Here is a 23,896-nt window from a genome sequence, read left to right as displayed (position 1 = left end):
ATTTCTGCAACCATTCTTCATATGTTTTTGTCTCCAGGCCCTTAATCATCTTACCACTTTGCAAGGCTCCACATCTTTTTTGTAATGTGGTGACCAGAACTGGATGCAGAGGTTGCCTGCTTACCAATTCTTCTTACCTCGTTGTGTTGATACTTGAAAGATGTCAGTACTTTCTCCTGAGACAAAGTGTGTGAAATAGGAACAGTTGTATTCTGGAAGGAAGGAGGAGAGAGGAAGAAAATGAAAAAAAATTAATACTTTTTGTCCAAATCAATTCTTTTCATTTTTATTGAATCCTGAAACAGACAAGGATACAGGAAATATGCAGAGTAATCCCATATATTTTTATTTAGAATTCAGTCCCACTGGGACTAATGATACACATGGCAGAAAATAATATAGGGTGGTGCAATTTTAAAGAGGTTTCATTTGTTTGCTGCTTTTCTTTTGTTTTAAAAGCTGACTTTTTATTAATGAAAATTATCTATTGCTTCAAATAAACACTATGACAGGCAACTTACTCTGCACATCCTTTCTCAAATGTCCAATATGTCAATGAGGTGGGTGGGATCTGAGGCCTTACATATTCCACCTATACATTCAGGCCTAGAGCAATGAGATTCTCCATTTCTTTAAATGTATCAAAATTTTAAAAATTGGAACCTTTATTTTTGGCACAGATTTCTCATTTCTTCTATCTTTCAGCCATGCCTACAAGATCGTAGCATGTAATCCATGGCTAGTACTAACCTGTGCATTTAAGGCAATTACGGGTAGTCATTGACTTATAACCATTCATTTAGTGACTGTTCAAAGTTAGGACATTGAAAAAAATGACTTATGTTGATTTTTCACAAGGACAATTGCAGCATCCCCCACATGTCATCAAAGTTTGTCGCTTGGCAACTGGCATGTGTTTATGACGGTTGCAGTGTCCCGGGGTCATGTGATCACTTTTTGCGACCTTCTGACAAGCAAAGTCAATGGGGAAGCCAGATTCACTTAACAACCGTGTTACTAAGTTAACTGAATGTTTCACTTAACGACTGTGGCAAGAAAATGGGGGCCAAACTCACTTAGCAACTGTCTTGCTTGGCAACATAAATTTTACCCTCATCTTTGGGTTCATCTTCTAGTAATGTCTATATGGAAGAAATATGACAAACTTTGTATAAAAGAATTAGCGAACACAAACATTGACACCAGGAGTCAAAACAAGGATATCAAAATATCAAAACATTTCACCCTCCCAGGACACTTGACTTCAGACCTCAAAATGAACATTTTGGAAAAGTGGGGTTTTTAAGAGTGTCAGTAAAGTGAGATGTTGTTGACCTCACTCAACAATGCCAAAGCTTCAGGCAATCTCAGAAAATCTCAACAAGCACAATGGGTTTTAACAGATTACATGTATTAATTGATCAAGTCCTTGTAATCACATTATACCTGAATCTGCATAACCAACCTCTCCCCCCCCTCCTCTCTCCATTCAATCCAATTTAAAGCCTACGTCAGTCTAGCCCAGGGGTAGGCAACCTTGGCTCTTTTATGACTCATGGACTTCAATGAGTCATAAAAGAGCCGAGGTTGCCCACCCCTGGTCTAGCCTCCCTGGGCGTCTGATGCAGTGAGTTGCAACTCATGTCTTTTAATTAAATGTGTTTTCGCCAGATATGGTGTTACCAGACTTCTGGTTGTTGTTATTTTTGCCAGTGTGTTAAAACTACAAGAAAGTAGTTTACAACTGGAGGTCAGGAGGAGATTTTTGACTGTATACACTGCCAGCCAATGGAACAGGCTGGGAGTTGCCCAACAGCTAAAGTTGAATAGAATAGAGCTGGGAGGGACCTTGGAGGTCTTCTAGTCCAGCCCCCTGCTCAAGCAAGAGAACCTATACCATCCCAGACATGTGACTGTTTAGTCTCTTCTTAAAAATCTCCAGTGATGGAGCACCCATGATTTCTGGAGGCAAGCTGTTCCACTGGTTGATTGTCCTCATTGTCAGGAAATTCCTCCTTAATTCCAGGTTGCTTCTCTCTTTGATCACTTTCCAACCATTGTTTCTTGTCCTGCCCTCTGGTGCTTTGGAGAATAATGTGACCCCCTCATCTTTGTGGCAGCCCCTCAAATACTGGAATATTGAAATGATATCCAGAAGGTTGTTGCTCATCTATTACAAATGTTCTGGTGGAAGTTGGAAGAGATGACCTCCAACCTTGTGAACCGCTGCGTCTGAGCATAGAGGTGAACTTGGACTCCACAGTGCCATTCTCACGACATCACCCCAGCCAATACATTGCCATCAGGCTTCCATTTGGGTTAATTTCACTGGTTTGCATGAACTGCTTTTATTGTGTAACACATGAGCAGTTTTGTGTGATTGCTGATGAGCTTTTCTAGGATATTCCCTTGGAGTGACTGAGCAAGGAGTTTGACAGATGTCTTCCTCGTGCTGATGTCATCTCAATCTCCTTCCCTTGCCTGTTCCAGGACTTATCTTTCCAGTTGAGACAGGTGTGTCATCTTTTATCCAGAATAGACCTTCTATTTCCATCCACAGTATACAGGGGAGAAAAATTGGCAGATTCTCCTAGCACTATTGCTCTCTACCTGATGCCTATAACAAGTCTATGATCTTGTTAAATGTATTTTTCTTCTGGCCGTACAAGATTTGATGTCTTCACCTTGATGCTCTCAGCTTAACACCCAGTCTTTGCAGGATATTTAGCAGCAACACTGAGGCTCACAAATGCACCATAAGGTACTAAAAAGAAGATGTGCTGATTTAGGAAGTGGAAGTTAGAGACGAAAACAGGTATAAAATCTGATTTTCAATTCTATTAATTGAAACTTCCTTTAAAATGCTATTTATACTTCTAATATTCCCCAGTTCTTTTTTTACACGTTACATGTACATTACGTAGATTAATGTATGCTTTGGGTGGGAATTGCTCAGCTGGCTTCCTGTTCATCCAGCATACTAAATCATGGTTTGGTTATTTACAGATTACTGAATAAACTGTAATTAGCGGAGACCCACTTTTTCATCCTGAGAGATGTATTTCCTCCCTTACCTCTGCTTGAGGGCTAGGGAGGATGCAGTTAATAATATAGCATAATGAATTATGACGTGAATGCCTACGGGGATTCTCAAACATCCAGGTCATGGTTGTCCCAAAGATGCTTTTTCCAAAAGGCAAGTGGACTTGCTAAGTTTTTTTTCTTCGAAAATATTTTGCTTCTCATGCAAGAACCATGAACTGAAGAAGTTTCTTGGGTGAGAAGCAAAATGTTTTCGAAGGGAAAAAAAATGAAGAAAGTTCACATGCCTTCTGGAAAAAGCACCTTAGGACATGGTCAACTAACTTTTTCAGAGTCGTGTTTCTCCTTAGTACTTTCAAAGTAGTTAAAGGGTAAAATTGTGGCTTTATGAATTGCAGAAATTTAAGGCAACCAGTTTGCTCTTCAAGCCATCCAAGGGGCATGAGTAGGGGTTATTAAGGAATGCTCTGCAAAATTTTAAGCTTCTGTTTTTGCCTTTCAACTTCCTCCCCAGAATAAAGTAGAAAAAATATGCCCAACATATTTTTGTTTTGTTAATTCTGTTTTTAATTCTGTTGATTTCGATCCTGTTGATTCTGTCAATATAACCTTAGAATAAACATAAAGCTAGTCCTCATAGTTTCACTTCTTCTCTAGTCCTATCTCAAAAGGCTAATACTTTCTGACCAATACTTTCAGACTCCTGCAAGTCTGAAAGTATCTCTCACATCTCTTTTAATCTTCCCAAATCTAGGAAGGGTCCCTTCTGAGATGGCTTCTCTGCCCCATTTCTTTGGGCTCAGATTTCATTTGTCAGATGGTTGTCTAGGCTGCAGCTGTTCCTTCTGTCTCCTAAGGACATTCTATGTACCATTAGAGCTAGTCCTCATTTGGCAACTGCCTTGTACAGTGACTGCAGTTGCAATGGTGATGAAAAAAATAACTCTCATTTATGACCTTTGCAGGTCTGAAAAACAAAGGAAAGCTGTACTAATATCCTAAGCACAGTTGTGGTTTCGTTTAGCAACAACCTCACTTAACAACTGAGTTAATGATCCCAATTGTGGTCACTAAATGAGGTCTATCTATATGAGCTCATAATGGAGGCAGTAGCAGCAACTTTCGTGCCCAATACTTCAGGCCAAACTGTTGACAGGAAATTGAGCCCCATCGTGGATTGCATATAAAAAAGCCACTCCTTAGTTTTACTCAGAGCGAAAGCTACAATGATCAGTCAAGCAGTTTCACAAACTTGCATGACCTTCCCACCTCACAGCCAGATGGAGGGAAATTGACACCGTTCAGCTTGAGAGACTCAGTCGGTGAAGAGAAGTGCCCACTGGTGGGGCAGATGGAGGGGGTTAAGGTTTATCCTTGTTACTGTGCCTGTGCTTTCCTAAAAAGCTTCATGACCATGAAGTCCTCACTTCTGACTTCCATTGGAAGAGAGCTCATGGATCCTGCACTGGGCAGCAAAAGATTTAGTTCTTCAAAGCCCCATTCCCTGCAGATCCCCATAGCCTGTTCAGAGCAGAAGTCAGAGTGCTTGGCTTCTGCCCACAGAGGACCCTGTAGTTGTCAGCTATTAGCCAACAGGGATTTCATTAAATCAGGAGGACCAGTGGAAGAGGTAACACTGTCACCCCAGAAGACCATATTAATGGCCCTGCTCTGCCCACCCTTATTTTGGTATGAGGATGCAAAAACAGGGAGGAAAGGCAAATTAAGCTATTCGTATTGTTCAGCCTAAGCATTTGGCAGCGGGGAAAACATTAAAACATGATCTAGGAAAACAGCTTCCTGCTTAATGTCAGAACGATTGGAACTGGGCGATCTCATTTAAGAGACCTCATCACTTTCCATCCACTCCCCAGAAAATGTGTGACTGAGCCGTTTGGCAGAGAAATCAAAGGAGATTTGTGTCTATTATTCTACTGCTCCCTGAAGCTCCTCTTTATGAACTTACATTGCAAAACAAAGGACAGTGCATTTGTACTGATATCATCTGTGGAAATTGTGTTCTTCGGTGTTGTTTTTCTCAATATGCAGTAGTGATGATTGTTTTATTTGACTGTGGGCCAAAAGAAATAAAGTGCAGAAATACATTAAAAGCAGACAATGATCACCTATCATTGCAATCTTATCAGGTGTGTATGTGGGAGTTAAATATTAGAGTGTGTGCTTGTGACTGCACAGCCTGCAGGAATATTTGGGCGACTCTTCATGGGAGGTGGGCTGGGGAAACGAGCTGGCTTTGCTGAGGAAGAGAGATAACTTTTCACAAAATACCTCCTCTGGCTAAAGACAGGAAGCGGTAGAGGTTGTCCATGATGCCTTTGCTGAAAATACAAGTGCAACAGATGTTTTATTTTATATATTTTATTGCCATTCTCCCAAACAGATTTTATTTTTTCCCCCAAAAAACAAATGTGATCATATTCAAGGTTGGAATTATACAGCACATTGGTTTAATTTACTGAATGAATCCAATTGCCCAGCCTTGCCCACCATCCTGCCACCGTGTGGTCACAGGACTGGACTGAATCATAGAATCATAGGGCTGGAAGGGCCTTGGAGGTCTTCTAATCCAAACCACTGCTCATGGCCGGAGACCTTATCCTTTCTTGAATACCTCCAGAGATGAGCACCCAAAACTCTAGGAGGCAAGGGTTCCATTGATTAATTGCTCTCACTGTCAGGAAGTTTCTCCTTAGCTCCATTCCCTGTGATGAGCTTCCAACCTTTGCTTCCTGTACTGCAAGAAGCAATGGGAGTTATGGAGAATAAGTCAACCCCCTCATTTCTGTGATTGCCCCTCAAGTGTTAGAAGATAGCTATCGCGTTACCCTTAATTATTCTCTTCATTAGGCTAGACCACAGGTCTGCAACCCGCTGTTCTGGAGCCGCATGCAGCTCTTTCAGCCGTCTCCTGCGGCTCTCAGTCCTCTGCCATGTGCAGTCCAAAAAAAAAAAGTGGGACTAAAAAACCTTGGTGGAGCAGTGGGCTAATGCCTCCTTAAGTAACACCAGCTGCCTGCAATTAGTGCAGGTTCGCATCCCACCAGGCTCAAGGTTGACTCAGCCTTCCATCCTTCCGAGGTAGGTAAAATGAGGACCCAGACTGTTGAGGGCAATAAGCTGACTTTGTAATAATGCCGCTGGGGTGTGTGTGAAAGCCCTAATAAGCAGGCATATACATAGAATGAAGGCTACTGCTAAGCTTGTAAGCCGCCCTGAGTCTTCGGAGAAGGGCGGGATATAAATGGAATTAAAATAAAAATAAAAATAAATAAAAAAAAGTTCAACCAATCAATTCAAATATGCAGGGCAGGTGCATATCTCACCTTGGCTCCACTCTTCAGTCAAACCCTGTTCTGTGCATGCGCGCATGTATGCACATGCGCACATATTTTTTGCGGCTCCCAGTTTTTCCTTTTGTGAGGGAACCGGTTCCGAGTGGCTCTTTCACTGTTTCAGGTTGCTGACCCCTGGGCTAGACCATGAGTAGGCAACCTTGGCTCTTTTATGACTTGTCAGTTGTTCTTTTCTGCACTCTTTCTAGGATCTCAGCATCTTTTTTTGTATTGTGGTGACCAGAACTGGATGTAGTATTCCAACTGTGGCCTCGCTAGTTCAGCATAAAGCGGTACTATCACTTCTCAGGATTTTGATGCTTTCCCTCTGTTGATGCAGCCTAGGATTGCATTGGCTTTTTTGGCAGCTGCAGCACACTGCTGGCTCATCCTTAAGTGATGGTCCAGTAGGACACCTAGATCCCTCTCACAGTTACTACTGCTGAGTCAGGTCCTGCCTATTCTATACCTGCATTTGATTTTTCTTGCCGAGGTGCAGGACCTTACATTTCTAACACTGAACTGCATCTTGTTAGATAGAGCCTAATGCTAAACTGACCAGATTTGAACCTAAAGAGCTGGGTAAACCCAGCTTTTTGTTTACTACTGGCCAAGATTTCTTACTTGTAAGCAGTGCTTTTTTTGTAAAAGAAAAAGGTGCTGGAACTCACACATGTCATACAACCCGCCTTGCCTACCCTACAAGGTTCCATCCAAAAAAGGTGCCGGAACTCAGTTCTGAGCGTTCTATGACAAAAAAAGCCCTGCTTGTAAGATTGTCAACTCTTGATAAGGAGGTATGATTGGGCTATCAGAATTAGAGCATTTCTTAATTAAACAATTACTGCTATGCAATCAATACTATAATGTATGGACAGAAGCTTATGCTCAAAGGCCAGGAAAAAGAGTAATACAGTAAAATAGCACAACCACCACAATCATAATAAAAGAGGGAAATGCTAAGGCTACATAATTTTGAGGTGTACAAAATTATGTATAGTATAGATAAAGCCTAGTGCCGCGTAACAGAGTGAGCGCCTGTTACTCGTCCCAGCTTCTGCCAACCTAGCAGTTCGAAAGCACGTAAAAATGCAACTAGAAAAATAGGGACCACTCCGGTGGGAAGGTAACAGCGTTCCGTGTGCCTTTGGTGTCTAGTCATGCCAGCCACATGACCACGGAGACATCCTCGGACAAGCGCTGGCTCTTTGGCTTTGAAACGGAGATGAGCACCGCCCCCTAGAGTAGGAAACGACTAGCACGCATGTGTGGGGGAGCCTTTACCTTTTTATAGATAAAGTAGATAAAGAGAAGCTAATAAAAGAGAGTATTTGTAGCTCAGGGTTGAAATGAAGGGTCCTTGGTGCTCTCTGAGCTTGCTTGTTTTCTTGCAGAGGTTTCTTTACTGAAATTAGGTAACCTAGTTATCTAGTTTGTTTAATGAAACATCTGCAAGAAAACAGGCAAGCTCAGAGAGCACCAAGGACGCCTCACAAGGAGAAGCTATTTTCCCTTTCCCAATAGACTAGATCCAAAGGAAATTAAATCTTGGAAAAATCAGAACAGATGGAAGGATATATATATATATATATTCCAAATGTAAATATGAGTACTGTAATATATATATATATATATATATATATATATATATATATATATATATATATATATATATATATATATATATATATATATATATATATATATATATATATATATATGGATCCTTGGTTTTTCGGGTTTCTCCCCGCGTAGAACTAAAGGTGTAGGCGCAACGTTTCGACGAAATCCCATCCGTCATCATCAGGCTTGTGGTTTCTGCTTCCTTCTTCTGGGAGAAGTATGTGGCTGTTTGTTTTTCTTTTTTAAACTGCCAGAGGGGGTGTGTTCTGTGAGTGGAAGTGTGCTGATTGGGTGGGGATTATGTGTGTTCTGATTGGGTGGGAGTGTGTTTTGAATGGTGGGGGTGTTCTGATTGGGTGGTGGTGTGTTTTGAGTGGATGGGCTGGTCTCAGCTGCCAGCCTTAGACCTGAGCTGGTGAGTTGTGCTGTTTTTGTTTGCCTTCGTGTTTGTGGTGGTGCCATGTTTTTATAGTGGGTGTCAGTTTGCTTATTATGTGGTTTGGAGGGGTTTAAAGTGGCTGATGTTGCAGCTGTAGTTAGGTTTCTGTTTTGTGGTTGTGCCTCTTTATCATTGTGGGTTCGGATTTGCTTTTTGAATAGTTGTGTGGTGGTGATGTCATGTGATGTTATCATGAGTTTGGGTCTGGTATCATTCTTGGTGGTTGGGACTCGTCTGTCAATCAAGGCAGGTTTCCAAATAGATGGTAGGCGAGAGGTATCATCTCGTTTGTTCATGCTGTGGGGGCGTTTTTCTATCTCAATGGCTTCTCTGATTATTCTGTTGTTAAAATGTTCAATTTTGGCGATAGTTTTGGTTTTTTTAAAATCAATTTCATGTCCCGTGGCTTCAAAGTGTTGGACCAGGGATGAAGTTTGTTCTCCCTTTCTGAGTGAGTTTTTGTGCTCTTCAATGCGTGCACTTATTCTTCTGTTGGTCTGTCCGATGTATGTGGTGGGGCAGGTGGTGCATGGGATTTCATATACTCCTTGGTTTTCTAACCCAATTATGTCCTTGGGGTTTCTTAGGATGGTGGATACTTTTCTGTCTGTGTAGAATGCTGTTTTGATGTTGTGTTTTTGGAGGACTTTGCTGATTCTGTCTGTGGTCCCTTTTAAGTATGGGAGGAGGGCTTTGCCTTTTTCTTGTTCTCTGTCTTGGGTTTTTGTGGGTGTCTCTCTTCGGATTAAGTTGGTAATCATGTTTCTTTGGAATCCATTGGCTGTTAGTACATTAGTGAGGTTGTGTAGTTCGGTTTTTAGGTGTTGTTTGTCAGCTAGTTGTTTTGTTCTGGAGATGAGTGTCTTGGCTACGGAGTTGATCTGTGCTGGGTGGTGGTGTGAGAGTGCATTCAGATAGCGGTTTGTGTGCGTTTTTTTTATGGTAGATAGTGTGTCCTAGGGAGCCGTCGGATTTCTTGTAGACTAAAACATCAAGGAAGGGAAGTTGGTTGTTAGCTTCTGTTTCCATGGTGAATTGTATTTTGGGGTGTAGGCTATTGAGGTGTGTGAGGAAGTCATCCAGTTTTTCTTTGCCATGTGGCCAGATTACGAAGGTGTCATCTACGTATCTGAGCCAGAGTTTGGGTTTGTGGTTGGATTTTTCTAGAGCGAGGGTTTCAAAGTGTTCCATGTAGAGGTTTGCGATGACAGGTGAAAGGGGTGATCCCATGGGTGCTCCTTCCATTTGTTTGTATCTTTGTCCATTGTAGATGAAGTATGTGTTAGATAGGCAGTGGTTGGTCAGATCTAGGATGTGTTTTGGGGGGTTGTATTTATTTAGGATAGCTGTCAAGGCTTCTTTGATTGGCACTTGGGTGAAGAGGGATACGACATCGAAGCTAACAAGTAGGTCACAGGGCTGTAACTTTAGTTTACTTATGATCTCTATGAATTGGAATGAATCTTGTACGTGTGAGGTGATGGAATTTGCGTAAGGCTGTAGTTGTTTGGCAAGAAATTTGGCTAGATTTTGTAGAGGTGAGCCTATGGAGCTGACTATGGGTCTGAGAGGGGTTCCTTCTTTGTGTATCTTGGGCAGACCATAGAGCTTGGGACATCTGGATGATTTTTCTCTGGGAATGATTGTTTTCTGGATCTCTTCACTGATGGGGGTGGCTTTTATTTTGGATTTTGTGGTTTTTTCCAGGTAGGTGGTGGGGTCTGTCTTGATGAGTTTGTATGTGGAGTCTCGGAGTAGGTTGGATAATTTGGTATGGTAGTCAGATGAGTTCATTACCACCGTGGCGTTGCCTTTGTCTGCTGGCAGAATGATTATGCTGGTGTCTTTTTTTAGGTTAAGTAGTGCTGTCTGTTCCTCTTTGGGTAAGTTGCTTTTGGGTGGTTTGCTGGTGCAGAGGATGTTGGTAACTTCGAGTCTGATTTTGTTGGCGTCATCAGGGTTGATTTTGGTCAGGCTGGATTCGACTCCGCATATAATGGTTTCCGTGGGAATGTGTTTGGGAGCGACTGCAAAATTAAATCCTTTAGACAGGACGTTGGTTTCGGCTTTGGTGAGAATCCTATCTGAGATGTTGTGCACAGTTTGTTTCATGTGTTGCTGTGGGAGAGGAGGGGTTTGTTTCTGGCGTTCCTTTAGTCTTTGGAGTTTATTGGTGTGTGTGTCTGTTTTGTAGGCAGTCTCTGTTTCAGCTCTCCAGACAGCAATTTGTTTGAATTTGTCCCAAAGTGTGGGGTGGATCTTGTTGCTGAGTTTGAGGTGAAGTGTGAGGAGGTCTCTGTTGATTCGGTCCAGGAGGAATCTTTTTGTGTGGAGTTCGTTTCTGATTAGGGCCAGTTCAGTTCTCATCAGGATGCGTTTGATGGCTGCAGAGTTGGAGTGGAATTTCAATAGGAAGGATGTGGGGATTAAATTTTGATCTCGGCAGTTGCGTAGGAAAAACAGCACAACTCACCAGCTCAGGTCTAAGGCTGGCAGCTGAGACCAGCCCATCCACTCAAAACACACCACCACCCAATCAGAACACCCCCACCATTCAAAACACACTCCCACCCAATCAGAACACACATAATCCCCACCCAATCAGCACACTTCCACTCACAGAACACACCCCCTCTGGCAGTTTAAAAAAGAAAAACAAACAGCCACATACTTCTCCCAGAAGAAGGAAGCAGAAACCACAAGCCTGATGATGACGGATGGGATTTCGTCGAAACGTTGCGCCTACACCTTTAGTTCTACGCGGGGAGAAACCCGAAAAACCAAGGATCCACATACAGGCACCCGCGAAAACCTCAGAGAACAAATATATATATATATATATATATATATATATATATATATATATATATATATATATATATATATTACAGTACTCATATTTACATTTGGAATTTTCTACCAAGGGATGTAGTGCTGGCTTTAAAAAAGGGTTGCAGCAATTCATAGATGACATGAGAATTGATTTTTATTAGCTTTGATGGCATTGCTTTTGAAGGCCATTTGCTGGGAGACTCGTGGGCTTCCTTCTGCCGTTGGCTGGCCACTGGGAGAATAGATTGCTGGACTACATGAGCCGGGGTATGATCCAGTAGAGCTCTGGTTATGTTTGAATATAAATTGCAAATATTTGCACAATTCATACTAATATACCTCAAGCAGATGACTACCTCAATAAATCAATCCATAAACCACCAGAGGGATGGATATTCTCAGCTTCACTATTAATAAAAACCAAAACTTTGAATCATATTAAAGTTATCCTCCTTACCCCTGCTTTGATTATTTAAAAGTTGTGTCCCATCATTCTAATCTAGTCTAGTCTAGCCTAGCCCAGCTTAGCCCAATCCAGTCCAATCTATTTCACTCTAAAATCTTGTATGTTGCCCAGCTTTTTGACAGGGACAAGGTAATGAAATCCTCTCTATTTAGTTCTGACAGGCCTTTCTTCAGACTCCTGTTGTGCAGTATTAACACTTGATACTCTATGACTGTATGAGCCTGTCTATTCCAGACTGGCATCATGACAGGTTAGCGTTCTATACATGTGTCAATCAAGCAAAGCCTGACATCTTGTCAGGTTAGCATTGTACACATGTGTCAATCAAGTAAAGCCAACTGGAGTTTTAATCTGAAAGAAATACCATAAGAAAAGGCTGAAGCACTATCAGCTACCACCTCAAACACAACACACATCACTGGGGTATCCCACATCCCAAATAACCTGTCAGATGAATGCAATGGATGAAATACAAATTTATGCTCCTAAAGACAACTCCAGTTTGAAATTTGGAAAGATGCTAAAAATTTGCTAATGCAATATTAAGCAGAGTTACAATCATTTAATCTCCAGTGGTTCAGCTGATCTAAGTGGCTGAACGGTCACTGTTCGCAAAACATCCTGGCGATTTGAATTTCTGAACATAAAGCATATTTGTTCCACCTTAGGCAGCCAACTTCATCCACAGGAGGAGATGGTACCAGTGAAGACTCTTCTTGTGGCTCCCTCTGGCTGGCCCATCTGCTAGGGAACACAGCTTTCCTTGAACATTCCTGCAACCTCTTTCTCTCCTCATTGTAGGGCTGATGTTAGATCCAGCTCTGGCTGCAGCTGCATTTGAAGTGGGAAGAGGAGCATCCTGGCTTTTGCCTCAGGAAGGCAACAGAAAGTCTTGGGAGAGCTGTCCTAGGAGGAACCATGCCTGTGCTACCTGTTGGATGATGCAGCATCTATGTCTTCCAGAATTCATTGAATGACAATGCTAGTGATGATGTAACAGTGGAACATGGCTTGTCAGACATGGGGATAGTAGGAAAAATGTTACAGCTGGAATTCAAAGAAGATTACTTAGATCTGTGAAGTCAGGAGCTGCCAGGAGAGGATAAATTAGTTAGATAATAGTTGATAGGTGATTAGATAGATAGATAGATAGATAGATAGATAGATAGATAGATAGATAGATAGATAGATAAGTCAGCCCCCTCCCCCAAAGAAGGAAATATTAAAAGGGCAGAATATTATAGTTCCTCAAAGGAATTTAAAGAGGCAGAAAAGCACAGTTTTTCTTAATAGCCCCAAATCTCCCTCCCCCAAGCAGAAACCAGCTCTGTAGAAATGCAGATGTACCAATCCATTCAGGAAAGTTGTAGCCCTCCAGCTAAAGCTTAGGAAAACAAAGAACCTTAAAATCTACATACCCCACCCAAATTCTAAGACAGGACATAACAGGATCAACCCACAGATGCCAAAGGGGCACACTCAGACTCAGGTCAAAGTACATGACACAGGAAATACAAAGCCTCAAACAGGAACAGGAAACAACCTCAAGAGCCCCAGAGTGTATAAAAACCCACTCCCTATAAGTGCTCTCTCTCTTTTCTCCCAGAGTCATCTTTCTGTCTGGCTCTCCTCTTCAATAAACAACAACCTTCTTTCTAAAGCAGTCACCATGTTGTTTATTCCTGACTTGGACTGGACCCTGATGAAGATTTTTGCTTCAACGATAGATAGATAGATAGATAGATAGATAGATAGATAGATAGATAGATAGATAGATAGATAGATAGATATACAGACAGACAGACAGACAGACAGACAGACAGACAGATAGACAGATAGACGGACAGATGGACGGACGGACGGACGGACGGACAGACAGACATAGAGAGTTGGATGGTAGATGATAGAGGGTGCCCTGCATCTCCTAATAAGCTGCTTTTGAATTTGATTTATGATATGGTACGGCTGTGGTAGGTTTGTGTATGCAGGACAGACAGAGCAAATAGAGGGCTGGCCTTGTGTAAGCCTAAGGCTGCATCATACTTTTCTCTTTATAAGCACCACTGAACACAGGGTGGTTTATTGCCAAGTGAGGGTAGACATACCAAGGCTGGAAATAGCTATTTGGATTTCATCCCTTGCTTGCCTGCAAAAGTCAAGGCAAATCATGACATGACTTTATACTTTGCTTATCTTATTAAAACAATGTAATGATTTGCAAATCAATGTCAGCTCTACTTTATGCAAATATATATAAGCTTAAGGGAAGGGAAATTAATTTAATGATTATGTATCTGAAGCTATATTTTCTGAAGAGTTGAACTTCAGGAAAAAATAATACATTCAACTGGCAAAAATCATAATCGGCAAGTTCATTTCCTTTGCTCAAATTAGAGGCCAAGCAGTACTTTGGGTCCAGTACAAACGTGAAACACAAGCCCTCTTCTGAAAACCTGCCAGCACCGTCTCATGAAATACCAGTTTACATTCTAATTCTTAACCCAATTTCTTTTCTTTTCTTTTTTTAATGCTATAAAAGAGCTGGAAGTCAAGCATATCTGCTCTCCAAAGGAGACGGAAGGCACGTGAGCCTGGACAGTATGACCACGTTCAAATAAATGAAACTGTATTCCTTTTTTGTTATGTGGATTTAGGGACAATGAAACTTTTTTCAGGTTAAAGTTTTAATTTGGAAAGCACAAACCCTCTTTTCCTTATGTAGAGATAATACTTGTGTAAGTTCACGATAAAGAATATCCCTGTGTCAAGGGGATTTATTTTTAATAAATATGAATTGATTGAAAAGGAAATAAAGAATGGATATTTGTTAACTGGTTGACCTGGAATTATTTTTTTGACCTGGGAAAAATAGACAACACACTGGCAAAGTTGTAAGTATCCATTGCATTGCCCCTTAATGATTATTTAATTGTTACTCTATTTTTTAAAGGCTTATTTTCTTCCTATGGAATATTCTACTTCCTGTTATTGAGCATACAGGAATCCTTGACTTACGACCACATTTCAATCCAAAATTTCCATTGCTAAGCAAGACAGTTGTTAAGTGACCTTGTCCCATTCAAAGATCTTTCTTGCCAGAGTTGTTAAGTGAATCACTTCAGTTGTTAGTGACATGTATGATACAGGATCATGGTGGAGTTGTTTTGAGTCTCTTTTTCAGCGTTCCTCCTTTCTCAGGGCTGAGGTGTTGTTTACAGTCTTCTTTATTCTTTCTTTCTTTCTTTCTTTCTTTCTTTCTTTCTTTCTTTCTTTCTTTCTTCTTCCTTCCTTCCTTCCTTCCTTCCTTTCTTCTTCTCTTCTTTTTCTTTCTTTCTTTCTTTCTTTCTTTCTTTCTTTCTTTCTTTCTTTCTTTCTTTCTTTCTTTTCTTTTCTTTTCTTTCTTCATCTACCTACCTATCATCTATCTGTCTATTATCTATCTATCTATCTATCTATCTATCTATCTATCTATCTCTCTATCTATCTATCATCTATCTATCTATCTTCTTATTTATCAATCTATTTATTCCATGCATCCATGCATCAACCATGCATCCATCTTTTCTTGTGCACACTTTCTATGTTAAGCATCCTCACTGAGTGATAATGCCAATCTACTTCCTTATCAAATCAATGGCTGAATTTAAAGCTCATAAACCAGATTCCTAACAGTGCAGCTGGAGTGTATTTTGTGCCTTTGTTGTATCTCAGCATGTACTTGCATTTGGGTGGGGCAATGTGTCAAGAAAAGAGATTCACGGGTCTCCGTTGCCTTTCAAATCTGCTCAATAAACAAAGAGGCAATTATAGAGAAGGTGAGTTAACTATGAGAAGCATGACTAGAATTGATGGCCCCTAACAAACATTGGTTTGCTGAGGGAGGAGAGTGCAGGGTCAATGAGCATGCTTAGAGAATGATTTGATGGGCATTCTTGGGATTTTAGTAAAATGGATTGTAAATAACAACACTGGCTGTTTTTCTCGGATTCCTGTCATCCAAGACTCTTTGGAAATTCTCACATTTCTTCAGAATGGCAGATCCTGCAATTTGTTGCTCACCGCAATTATCTTTTATTATTTTTATAGTGCTCTCAAGACACTTAGTGCTTCGCAAAATTAAATTAAAGGGCTGAAAGCTTTGCAATCATCTGCTCGCTTTCCTGCTAACAAATGGCAAGCGTTCAATGTGTCTTTAGACTTGCTTTCTCTTGATAATCACAGGCGCTTGGAATGGGAAAAGGCAGTGCTCTGAAAGATAAATAGGAACTCCTGCGGTTCTCTCCAAGCTGTGTTAGAAAATAATTAAAACGTTCCTGCCCCCCCGCCATATAGGCTGCCACAGAATTCCAGGTACCCAGGTGTTTGTTGTGAAACCTCTTCAGAGGTTGCCTTTGTGGTTCTTGTTGCAAGATGATGGGGCTGCCGTCTCCACCTTGATTTATAGATTCATTCAGCTTCAGTCATTGCTGCTCAATTTATTTCCTCGGCTTTGATAAAAAATCTTTTCTTGCAGCCGTCTTTGCCTTTTTGTGCAATTAATAATTACCACATCGTGGCGAGAGCTTTCAATCTCTTGAGATCTGAAAGTGATGTTATGTGCTTCAACTCAGTGTTAATATTATGAATCATAATAAATAACCAAAGAATCCTTCAGTGGGGTAGAAAGAATTCTTTACATGCAACGGAATGATTGATTGATAGGCTGGTAGATTTCCAGGCAAGGGGCTAGGTTGGCGAGTGGGTGCTACAGGCAACAGAACCCAGATTTGCATCGTCAGTTTCCATTCTGATCTATGAGAATATACAGTGGTCTTCCTTCAGACCGTGGGAAATACCTTAGTTCAACAGCCCCCAACCTTTTGGGAGCCAGGGATCGGTTCCGTGAAAAGCATTTTTTTCACAAACCGAAGGTGCGTGGTTTTGTATGCTGCCTGCAACCTGGGCATACGTGGATGGGACTTCACTCACTTGTGCGGCCCAGGCAGGCTGCGGACGGTGCCAGTCCCTGACCCAGGGGTTGGGGTGTGTGTGTGTCCCAGTCTTAGTGAATTTCTTGGGTTTTTTCTCAGGACTGCTTATTACTCCCTTAAGAGAGGAGGGAGGAAGAAGTACTGTATGAGATGATCCCTTCAAGTCGGATATTTGGATACTGGTAGGAGTACTAGCAAAGCAGACCTCATCAGTTCAGCCTCAAGTAAGGCTAGAGAAATCTCCCACATTGTATGGTCAGTACAGGTAGTCCTCGACTTACAACCATTCATTTAGTGACCATTCAAAGTTACAACAGCCCTGGAAAAAGTGACTTATGACTGTTTCTCACACTTACGACTGTTGCAGCATCCCCATGGTCACGTGATCAAAATTTGGACGCTTGCCATTGTCACATGATCAAAATTTGGGGGCTTGGCAACTGGCATATATTTATGACAGCTGCACTGTCCAGGGTCATACAATTGATTACCATTTGTCACTTTCCCAGCCTGACAAGCAAAGTCAATCTGGGAAGCCAGATTTGCTTAATGACCCCCATGATTCACTTAACAACTGCAGTGATTTGCTTAACAACTATGGCAAAAAAGGTGGTAAAATGGGGGAAATATTCACTTAACAACTGCCTTGCTTAGCAACAGAAATTTGGGGCTCAATTGTGGTCGTAAGTTGAGAACTATCTGTAAAGATAATAATAAGAGAGCTAGATCAACTTTTGTTGGACTAAGACCGTTTTCTCACTTATCCCTCACTACAAAACAGCTTATAACCCCTGTTTTCTGCCATAAACTGATAATGATTACTGTTAAGTATTAATATTGACCATTAATGTGTTTTTGTTTAAATGTGTCTCCCAAAAAAAATGTGTCTCAAAAAAAAAACAAAACTGTTTTGGAGGGAAACTGAAGTTTATATTTGAGCGGGAAAACAAGCTTTAAATCTGATTGGTCACCGCCTAGTGGTGGCATGTATAAATATCTGTCAGTCTGTTGGTTGAGTTCAGTTCTGTTATTCTTGCAATAAAACACGTTGCATTAGATTGGTCTGGTCAATGCCTTCAAGAACCCACTACACAACAATTACTCTTTCCCAATCTGTATTTATGACAGTTTAAAGTTATCTACAGCTGGTTTGGTCTAGTGGTTAAAGCACCAGATTAGAAACCAGGAGACGGTGAATTATTCATCCTGCCTTAGGTATGAAAACCGGCTGGGTGATTTTGGGCTACTCACTCTCTCAGTCCAGCCCACCTCACAGGATTGTTGTTGTGGGGAAAATAGGAGGAGGAAGGTAATCTTGGATATGTTTGGTGCTTTGAGGTGTTTATAAAACTAATAAGGGCAAGATACAAATAAATAAAAACAACCATAGCGTTTCCCGTTTTAAAACAGAATTTTCCCTCTTGCCTGCTTCACTGACTAGTTGAAGTAGTCAGGTCTTGAGTTCTGCTCAGCAACTCTTAGACTCCTTCGACAGCTGAGCAACACCGTCCATACCCAGAGAAACTAAACACCAATTTCTGCAAAGGCATCTGCACTTCAGGCTCCTTATCGACATATATTTATAGTCTGGACTCATTAAGAAAGTGTCTCGGGTTCTGCCAGTTTTGGGTGTTTGCTAGGTCAAATTGGGACTGGAGCCACTGTGGGTGTTCTGCTCCTCCTGCCCACAAGAAGCTTGTACATAGTATTTTTATTCTTTTTATGTTCTGTGAGGCTTCCTGGAGAAGCGCCCTAGCTATTGCCTTGCCGGGCAAAGAGCTGTGGACCAGACTCCTACGGTTGCAGTTCCCCAGGCTGTCTGTGCAATGCAATGCAGTGGTCCAGACTTACTTAACTGCACATTCATACAAAGCTGTCCCCAGATGAAGGTTGCAGAGGGCAAAGACAGTTGCAGCATCTTGTATTCACGTGACTGTGATCTGCAACTTCTCCAGCAATTGCTTCCAACAATCAAGGACAATTGGGGGATTTGCTTAATGACTGCTTAAGGGTTCTCATAACGATTGTGTAATTTGCTTAATAACCTCAGTTAAAATTTGTTGTAAAATCAGGTCTGGTCATGTGATAAATCATTTTGTGACCGCCCTGACTTATGGAAATCCCAGTCCCAATTTTAGTCATAAATGGAGGACTACCTATGGTCCACCAGCAGAGAGAGTGAGAAGGAAGATGTTTTCACTGCAAAAGCATTGATGAAGGGATGGTACTGGAAAAAGTTGAGTGTGGATCTAAATGTTCTGGCTAGGAGAAAGATAAGCATGTTAAGAAAAGGCAATTTCCCTTGATGGGAAAATAGGGCTATGCCACGGACTAATATGTGAAGTCGCACCCTTGCAATCACTGGATGGTAGAATTATACTTTGAAAGGAAAAGAACATGACATATGAAGATAGGCGATGAGGTTGCACAGTGCAAGAGATTTTTCTTGAAAATAAGAAGAATGCATAATATAGGTAGTCCTCCACTTACAGCCTCTCATTTAGTTACAACGGCACTAAAAAATTAACTTATGACTGTTTTTTACACTTATGACCGTTGGGGCCTTCTCTGTTGCAATGTGATCAAAATTCACTGACTCATATTTTTGATGGTTGAAATCTCCTGGGGGTCACGGGATCAGCTTTTGCAACTTTCTGACAATGGGAAGCCAGGCTCACTTAACAACTGGGTTATTAACTGAACAACTGCAGCGCGTCATTTAACCACGGTGACAAGAAAGGTTGTCAAATGGGGCAAAACGCGCTTAACAACTCTTTCATTTAGCAACAGAAATTTTGGCTCCAGTTATGGTCGTTAAGTCAGGAGCTACTTGTAAAAGACCTGCGTCAACATTGTCACGGCATTGAGCATAATGCTGGATAAACCCACATTCAAAAACAGCAACAACACCCCACCCCAGTATTTCTTTTACTTGAAGACGTTTGGACAGGCACAGCACATTGTAGTGAATGAAAATGCACTTGTTAACACTTATTATTTTAAATGTATTGGCCGCCCAGTTCCAGTGGACTCTGGGTGGTATGCAAAGCTATAGGAAACATTTTACCTATGCAAAGCTATAGGTAAAAACATTGAATCACGCAGAAAGCCCAGATTTAAATAATTGAATGGACAACAAAAATGACAAAACAGAAGAAGGGCCATGGCACAAATAATAAACATCAGGTCCAGGCTAGGACCAAAGCCAGATTTTCAAGGCCTTCTGGCACTCCGGGAGAGAGGAGGGGCGTGCCCTCTTTATCTCTAGGGGGATGCTGTTCCAGAGGGTGGGGGGGAGGGGCTGCACCTCCTCAGTTGGCACCAGATGGCAATGTCCAATGGAGGGGACTTGGAGTACATTCACTCTGCTGGAATGTACTGGGCGGGAAGCACCAGTTGGAGATAAGTGGTCTCTCAGATATCAGGTTTTCTCCCCAACCATTAAAAGAACCAGAAATAGCACAAGTTGTCTAATTGCTTCTTCCCTCTCTCTCCCTTCCCTTCCCTTGGCAAAAATGTGAAAACAATCTGGGAGATCTCACCCATCCCTACTTCCCTCTGAGATGTTCACCTCAGGACAGGACATGGCAGCATGAGAGGCCCCTGGGAGGCTGGAGCCTCTTAGCTTTGGGACCCCTGGCAGATGCTGTTCCTTTGGAAGTCCTTTCCAACACATCCCTCTGCAGGAAGGCTCTTCCTAGCAAGATGCTGGGGCTGCTGGAAGCACTAGTGCAGGGGTCGGCAACCTCGGCTCTTTTATGACTCGTGGACTTCAACTCCCAGAATTCCTGACCCTGCACTAGTGAGTCACCAGGATGCCTTCCCTTCTGAATGCCTGTGACAGATGGTAGGGGTCCTTCGGCAGGAGCAGAGCTTAATGGAGGGCTGCAGTTGGCCTCAGCTATTGCAAGGCAGAAAAGCTAGCTGGGGGCAGGGGGGGGGTCTCACCTGCCTAATGAGAGGTTGAAAGGAATCGGAATCCTGTTCCTTGCCATCAGACCTCCAGGCTACCTGTAAATGGCTCCTTTACTTATTAAATGGTTCTTTGCTTTTAATGTTGTAAGCTGCCCAATTGCTTTGAAACTACATGAGCAGCAGATAGATAGATAATAGATAGATGATAGATAGATGAAGATAGATATAGATGATAGAGATAGATAGATAGATAGATAGATAGATAGATAGATAGATATAGATGATAGAAAGAGATAGATAGATAATAGATAGATATAGATGATAGAAAGAGATAGATGATAGATAGATAGATAGATAGATAGATAGATAGATAGATAGATAGATAGATAGATAGATAGATAGATGATAGATAGATAGATAATATAGATCAGGGGTGTCAAACTGCCGGCTCGCGGGCTGGATGTGTCACGACGAAATCGCGTCCACCCCATTGCCAGCAATGGGGAAAAAGTTCTGATATGTTGTGTGATGTCACGAGTTTGACATGTCTGATATAGATGATAGATAGATGACAGAGATAGATAGATGATAGAGATAGATAGATAGATAGATAGATAGATAGATAGATAGATAGATAGATAGATAGATAGATAGATAGATGATCTAGATGTTAGATAGATATAGAAAGACACAGGGGCATAGATACCCCCTTCCTATGTTGCCTTATTCATTCTGCAAATACAATCACCCTGGGTCTTATTTTATTGAAGAGAGTTATCTGTTCTGAAGGCTCTGTAAATCTGGTTACAGGGTCAAGGACCCCCCCCAAAAGAATCCTATTCTCAACTCTAGAAAATTTCATAGTTCTTTTTTCACAGCAGTATATAGTAATCCTTGACTTATGACCATTTGTTTAAAGATGGTTCAAGGTTACAGCAGCCTTGCAAAAAGCGACTTACGACCTGTACTTGCACTTACGACTGTCATAACACTCCCTCCTACAGGGTCATGTGATTGCAATTCAAGTGCTTGGCACCTGGTTCACATTTATGACTGGTTGCAGCATCCTATGGTCATATGATCATGATTTGTGACCGAGTTTACTGATTTCCAATAAAAAACACACATTGTGGTGATTCACTTAACGAGCGTTATAAAAACTGTCCAATGTCATAAAATCATGTCCAACTTGACTTACCACCCTGTCTCGGTTGTGGTCATAAACCAATGACTATCTGTATGGTTAATCTATGTAGTCCTATTCCCAATGCAGAATTCATACTCCAGTAGCCTTTATTTATTCTACCTTGACACCTCTCTTGCAGTCTAGTGGAATGGAAAAGATCCCCCCATTCCCATTTTTTTCCTGAAGCCAAACCAACAGTAAAAACATACAAAGGAGTAGCTTGACAGTGAGCTCTTTTCCTGGCATCACAACTCTTGGAAATAATCAAAACCTAAACTATGTATCAACCATGCACAATATGATTCAAACTCGATCCTTGGGGGGGTCTAGGCCAGGAGTGTCAAACTCACGACATCATGTGACGTGTCACAACATATTGCGACTTTTCCCCCATTGCCGGCAATGGGGTGGGCGCGGTTTCTTCGTGACGCATCCGGCCCGCAGGCCGGCAGTTTGACACCCCTGATCTAGGCTTTTAAGTGTGCAGAACTATTCAAACCTTGATCAATTACGTGAGAAGCGTGGAGATATTTTCCCAGAACCTTTCTTTGCACTCAATCACATTCCCATTCTTGATGCTGAATGCCAATAATCTATTAGGTCTGTGACTGCCCATTCTCTCTGGTTTTCTTTTAATGCATTTTTCCCTCCTCTATAAAACCACCAGGAAGTAGCCTGGATAATTTATGCCAAGAGAGACAGAACCTCAAAGAAGTGAGAACAAACAGGCCAGGGAGTTAAGCTGAAAGCAATATCGTGGCTGAACTGCATGGCCTAAAGCAAGTCTGCCAAGGTGCTTACATAGGCATCAGAGCAACTAACGTACCTCCTGGCAGGCTTATGGGCCCACAACCCTGTTCCTTCTCCATCTTGTTTTCTTCAACGTAGATCCGTTTGATACAGAGCCGCCATAGCCCAAAGTGAGCTGTCTCACAGGTAGTGTTGTATTCCTCCACCTTAGGACTCAGCACAGCCCAGTGATCGGTCACCACTGCTGTGAACATCAAGGCAACCCCTATCAAAATAATAGCAAAAGTCACTCGGACTTTGAGAGCCTTGCCTTCGGTCATGGCTGGAAAACGTAGGGTAGAAAGAGGGGCTAGGTGCTGCTTCTGCTCCTCTGGCAAGGAGCAGCGAGGTGTCTCCCGAAAGGCTTGGCGTAGCTAAGCATGTTCAAATGTCAGCCCTGCCATCCCAGAGGAGAGGAGGTTGGGGGCTGGGGGAAGACGGGCAGTCGGCTGCATGTACACCTGTTGGGATTTATCAGATGACAGGACTGGCTTGGATGGAGGAACTGCTATTAATGTATAGAAGGGGTGGAGTCACCAGGGCTGCTCAAATGACAGGGTAGGTAGGGCATTCCGAAATCAGACACGAAGCAGAACTGTGTATAAGAAACGACTCCTTCACCAAGCCCCCTCTACCCCAGTTTGCATGACGCTGCGGTTTGTGCGTACTCTTCAAGCATAGTCATGCATACTATCTGGCTGTAGCAGTAGAACTGGAAATGTCTGTCCTACTCTCCAGTTAAGTCAAATATTTCATCAAGGAAAGCTGAGTTATCTTTCTAGACTTAAATGTTGGCTTGTATGTGTGGTTGCTTTCGGATACAAGCCGTCTGTTTTGGCTGCTCACAGAGGGGCAAGGAGCCGGAATGAACATTAGGAATTCATCAGTTACTGCTTAGTTTTTTTGTCTCGTCCCAGTACATTGTGCCATCAAAAGAACTTTTTAACATAGCTGATTTTTCTTACTGAATAATACTTTGCTTACAGGAACTGGGAAGGGAAGGGAGAGCGAATGGATTTCATCCACTGGCTTTCATGCCCAAGCGAGGCCTAGAACTGGCAACCTCCTGGTTTCTAAGTCAGCACCTAGAATCGCGTTTCCCAAGTCCACACAGCTTAAAATGGCTAAGGTTGGAAAACACTGACCTATAATGCTGTCATTGTTGTGCTGCACAAAAGGAAATGTACCAAGACTGCAGAAACTATTGATGAATGAGTGAATTAAATGTTCCTGTGAAAATGTTTTTTAGAATTCTGGAAAAAAGGGCACAAGATGAACAAC

At 41.9% G+C, this 23,896-nt stretch overlaps 1 protein-coding gene across 1 annotated transcript in view; it reads right to left on the bottom strand.

The window, feature by feature from the left end:
- The window catches only part of CACNG1 (calcium voltage-gated channel auxiliary subunit gamma 1), a 31,386-nt gene extending 8,325 nt beyond the window's left edge, over window positions 1–23,061 (bottom strand). The window contains exons 1-2 of the mRNA XM_083350877.1: window positions 22,653–23,061; window positions 138–212 (exon numbers count right to left, since the gene is read on the bottom strand). Coding sequence (XP_083207003.1) covers window positions 138–212; window positions 22,653–22,896 — 319 coding nt within the window. The 5' untranslated portion in view covers window positions 22,897–23,061. The remainder of the gene's footprint in view (window positions 1–137; window positions 213–22,652) is intronic.
- Between the last annotated feature and the right edge of the window lie 835 nt (window positions 23,062–23,896).

This window comes from Vipera ursinii, assembly GCF_947247035.1.
Source record: "Vipera ursinii genome assembly, chromosome: 2".
In the NCBI taxonomy this organism is placed as follows: domain Eukaryota; kingdom Metazoa; phylum Chordata; class Lepidosauria; order Squamata; family Viperidae; genus Vipera; species Vipera ursinii.
Note: the sequence above shows the minus strand (reverse complement) of the source record. Positions and strands in the feature narration are given on the sequence as shown.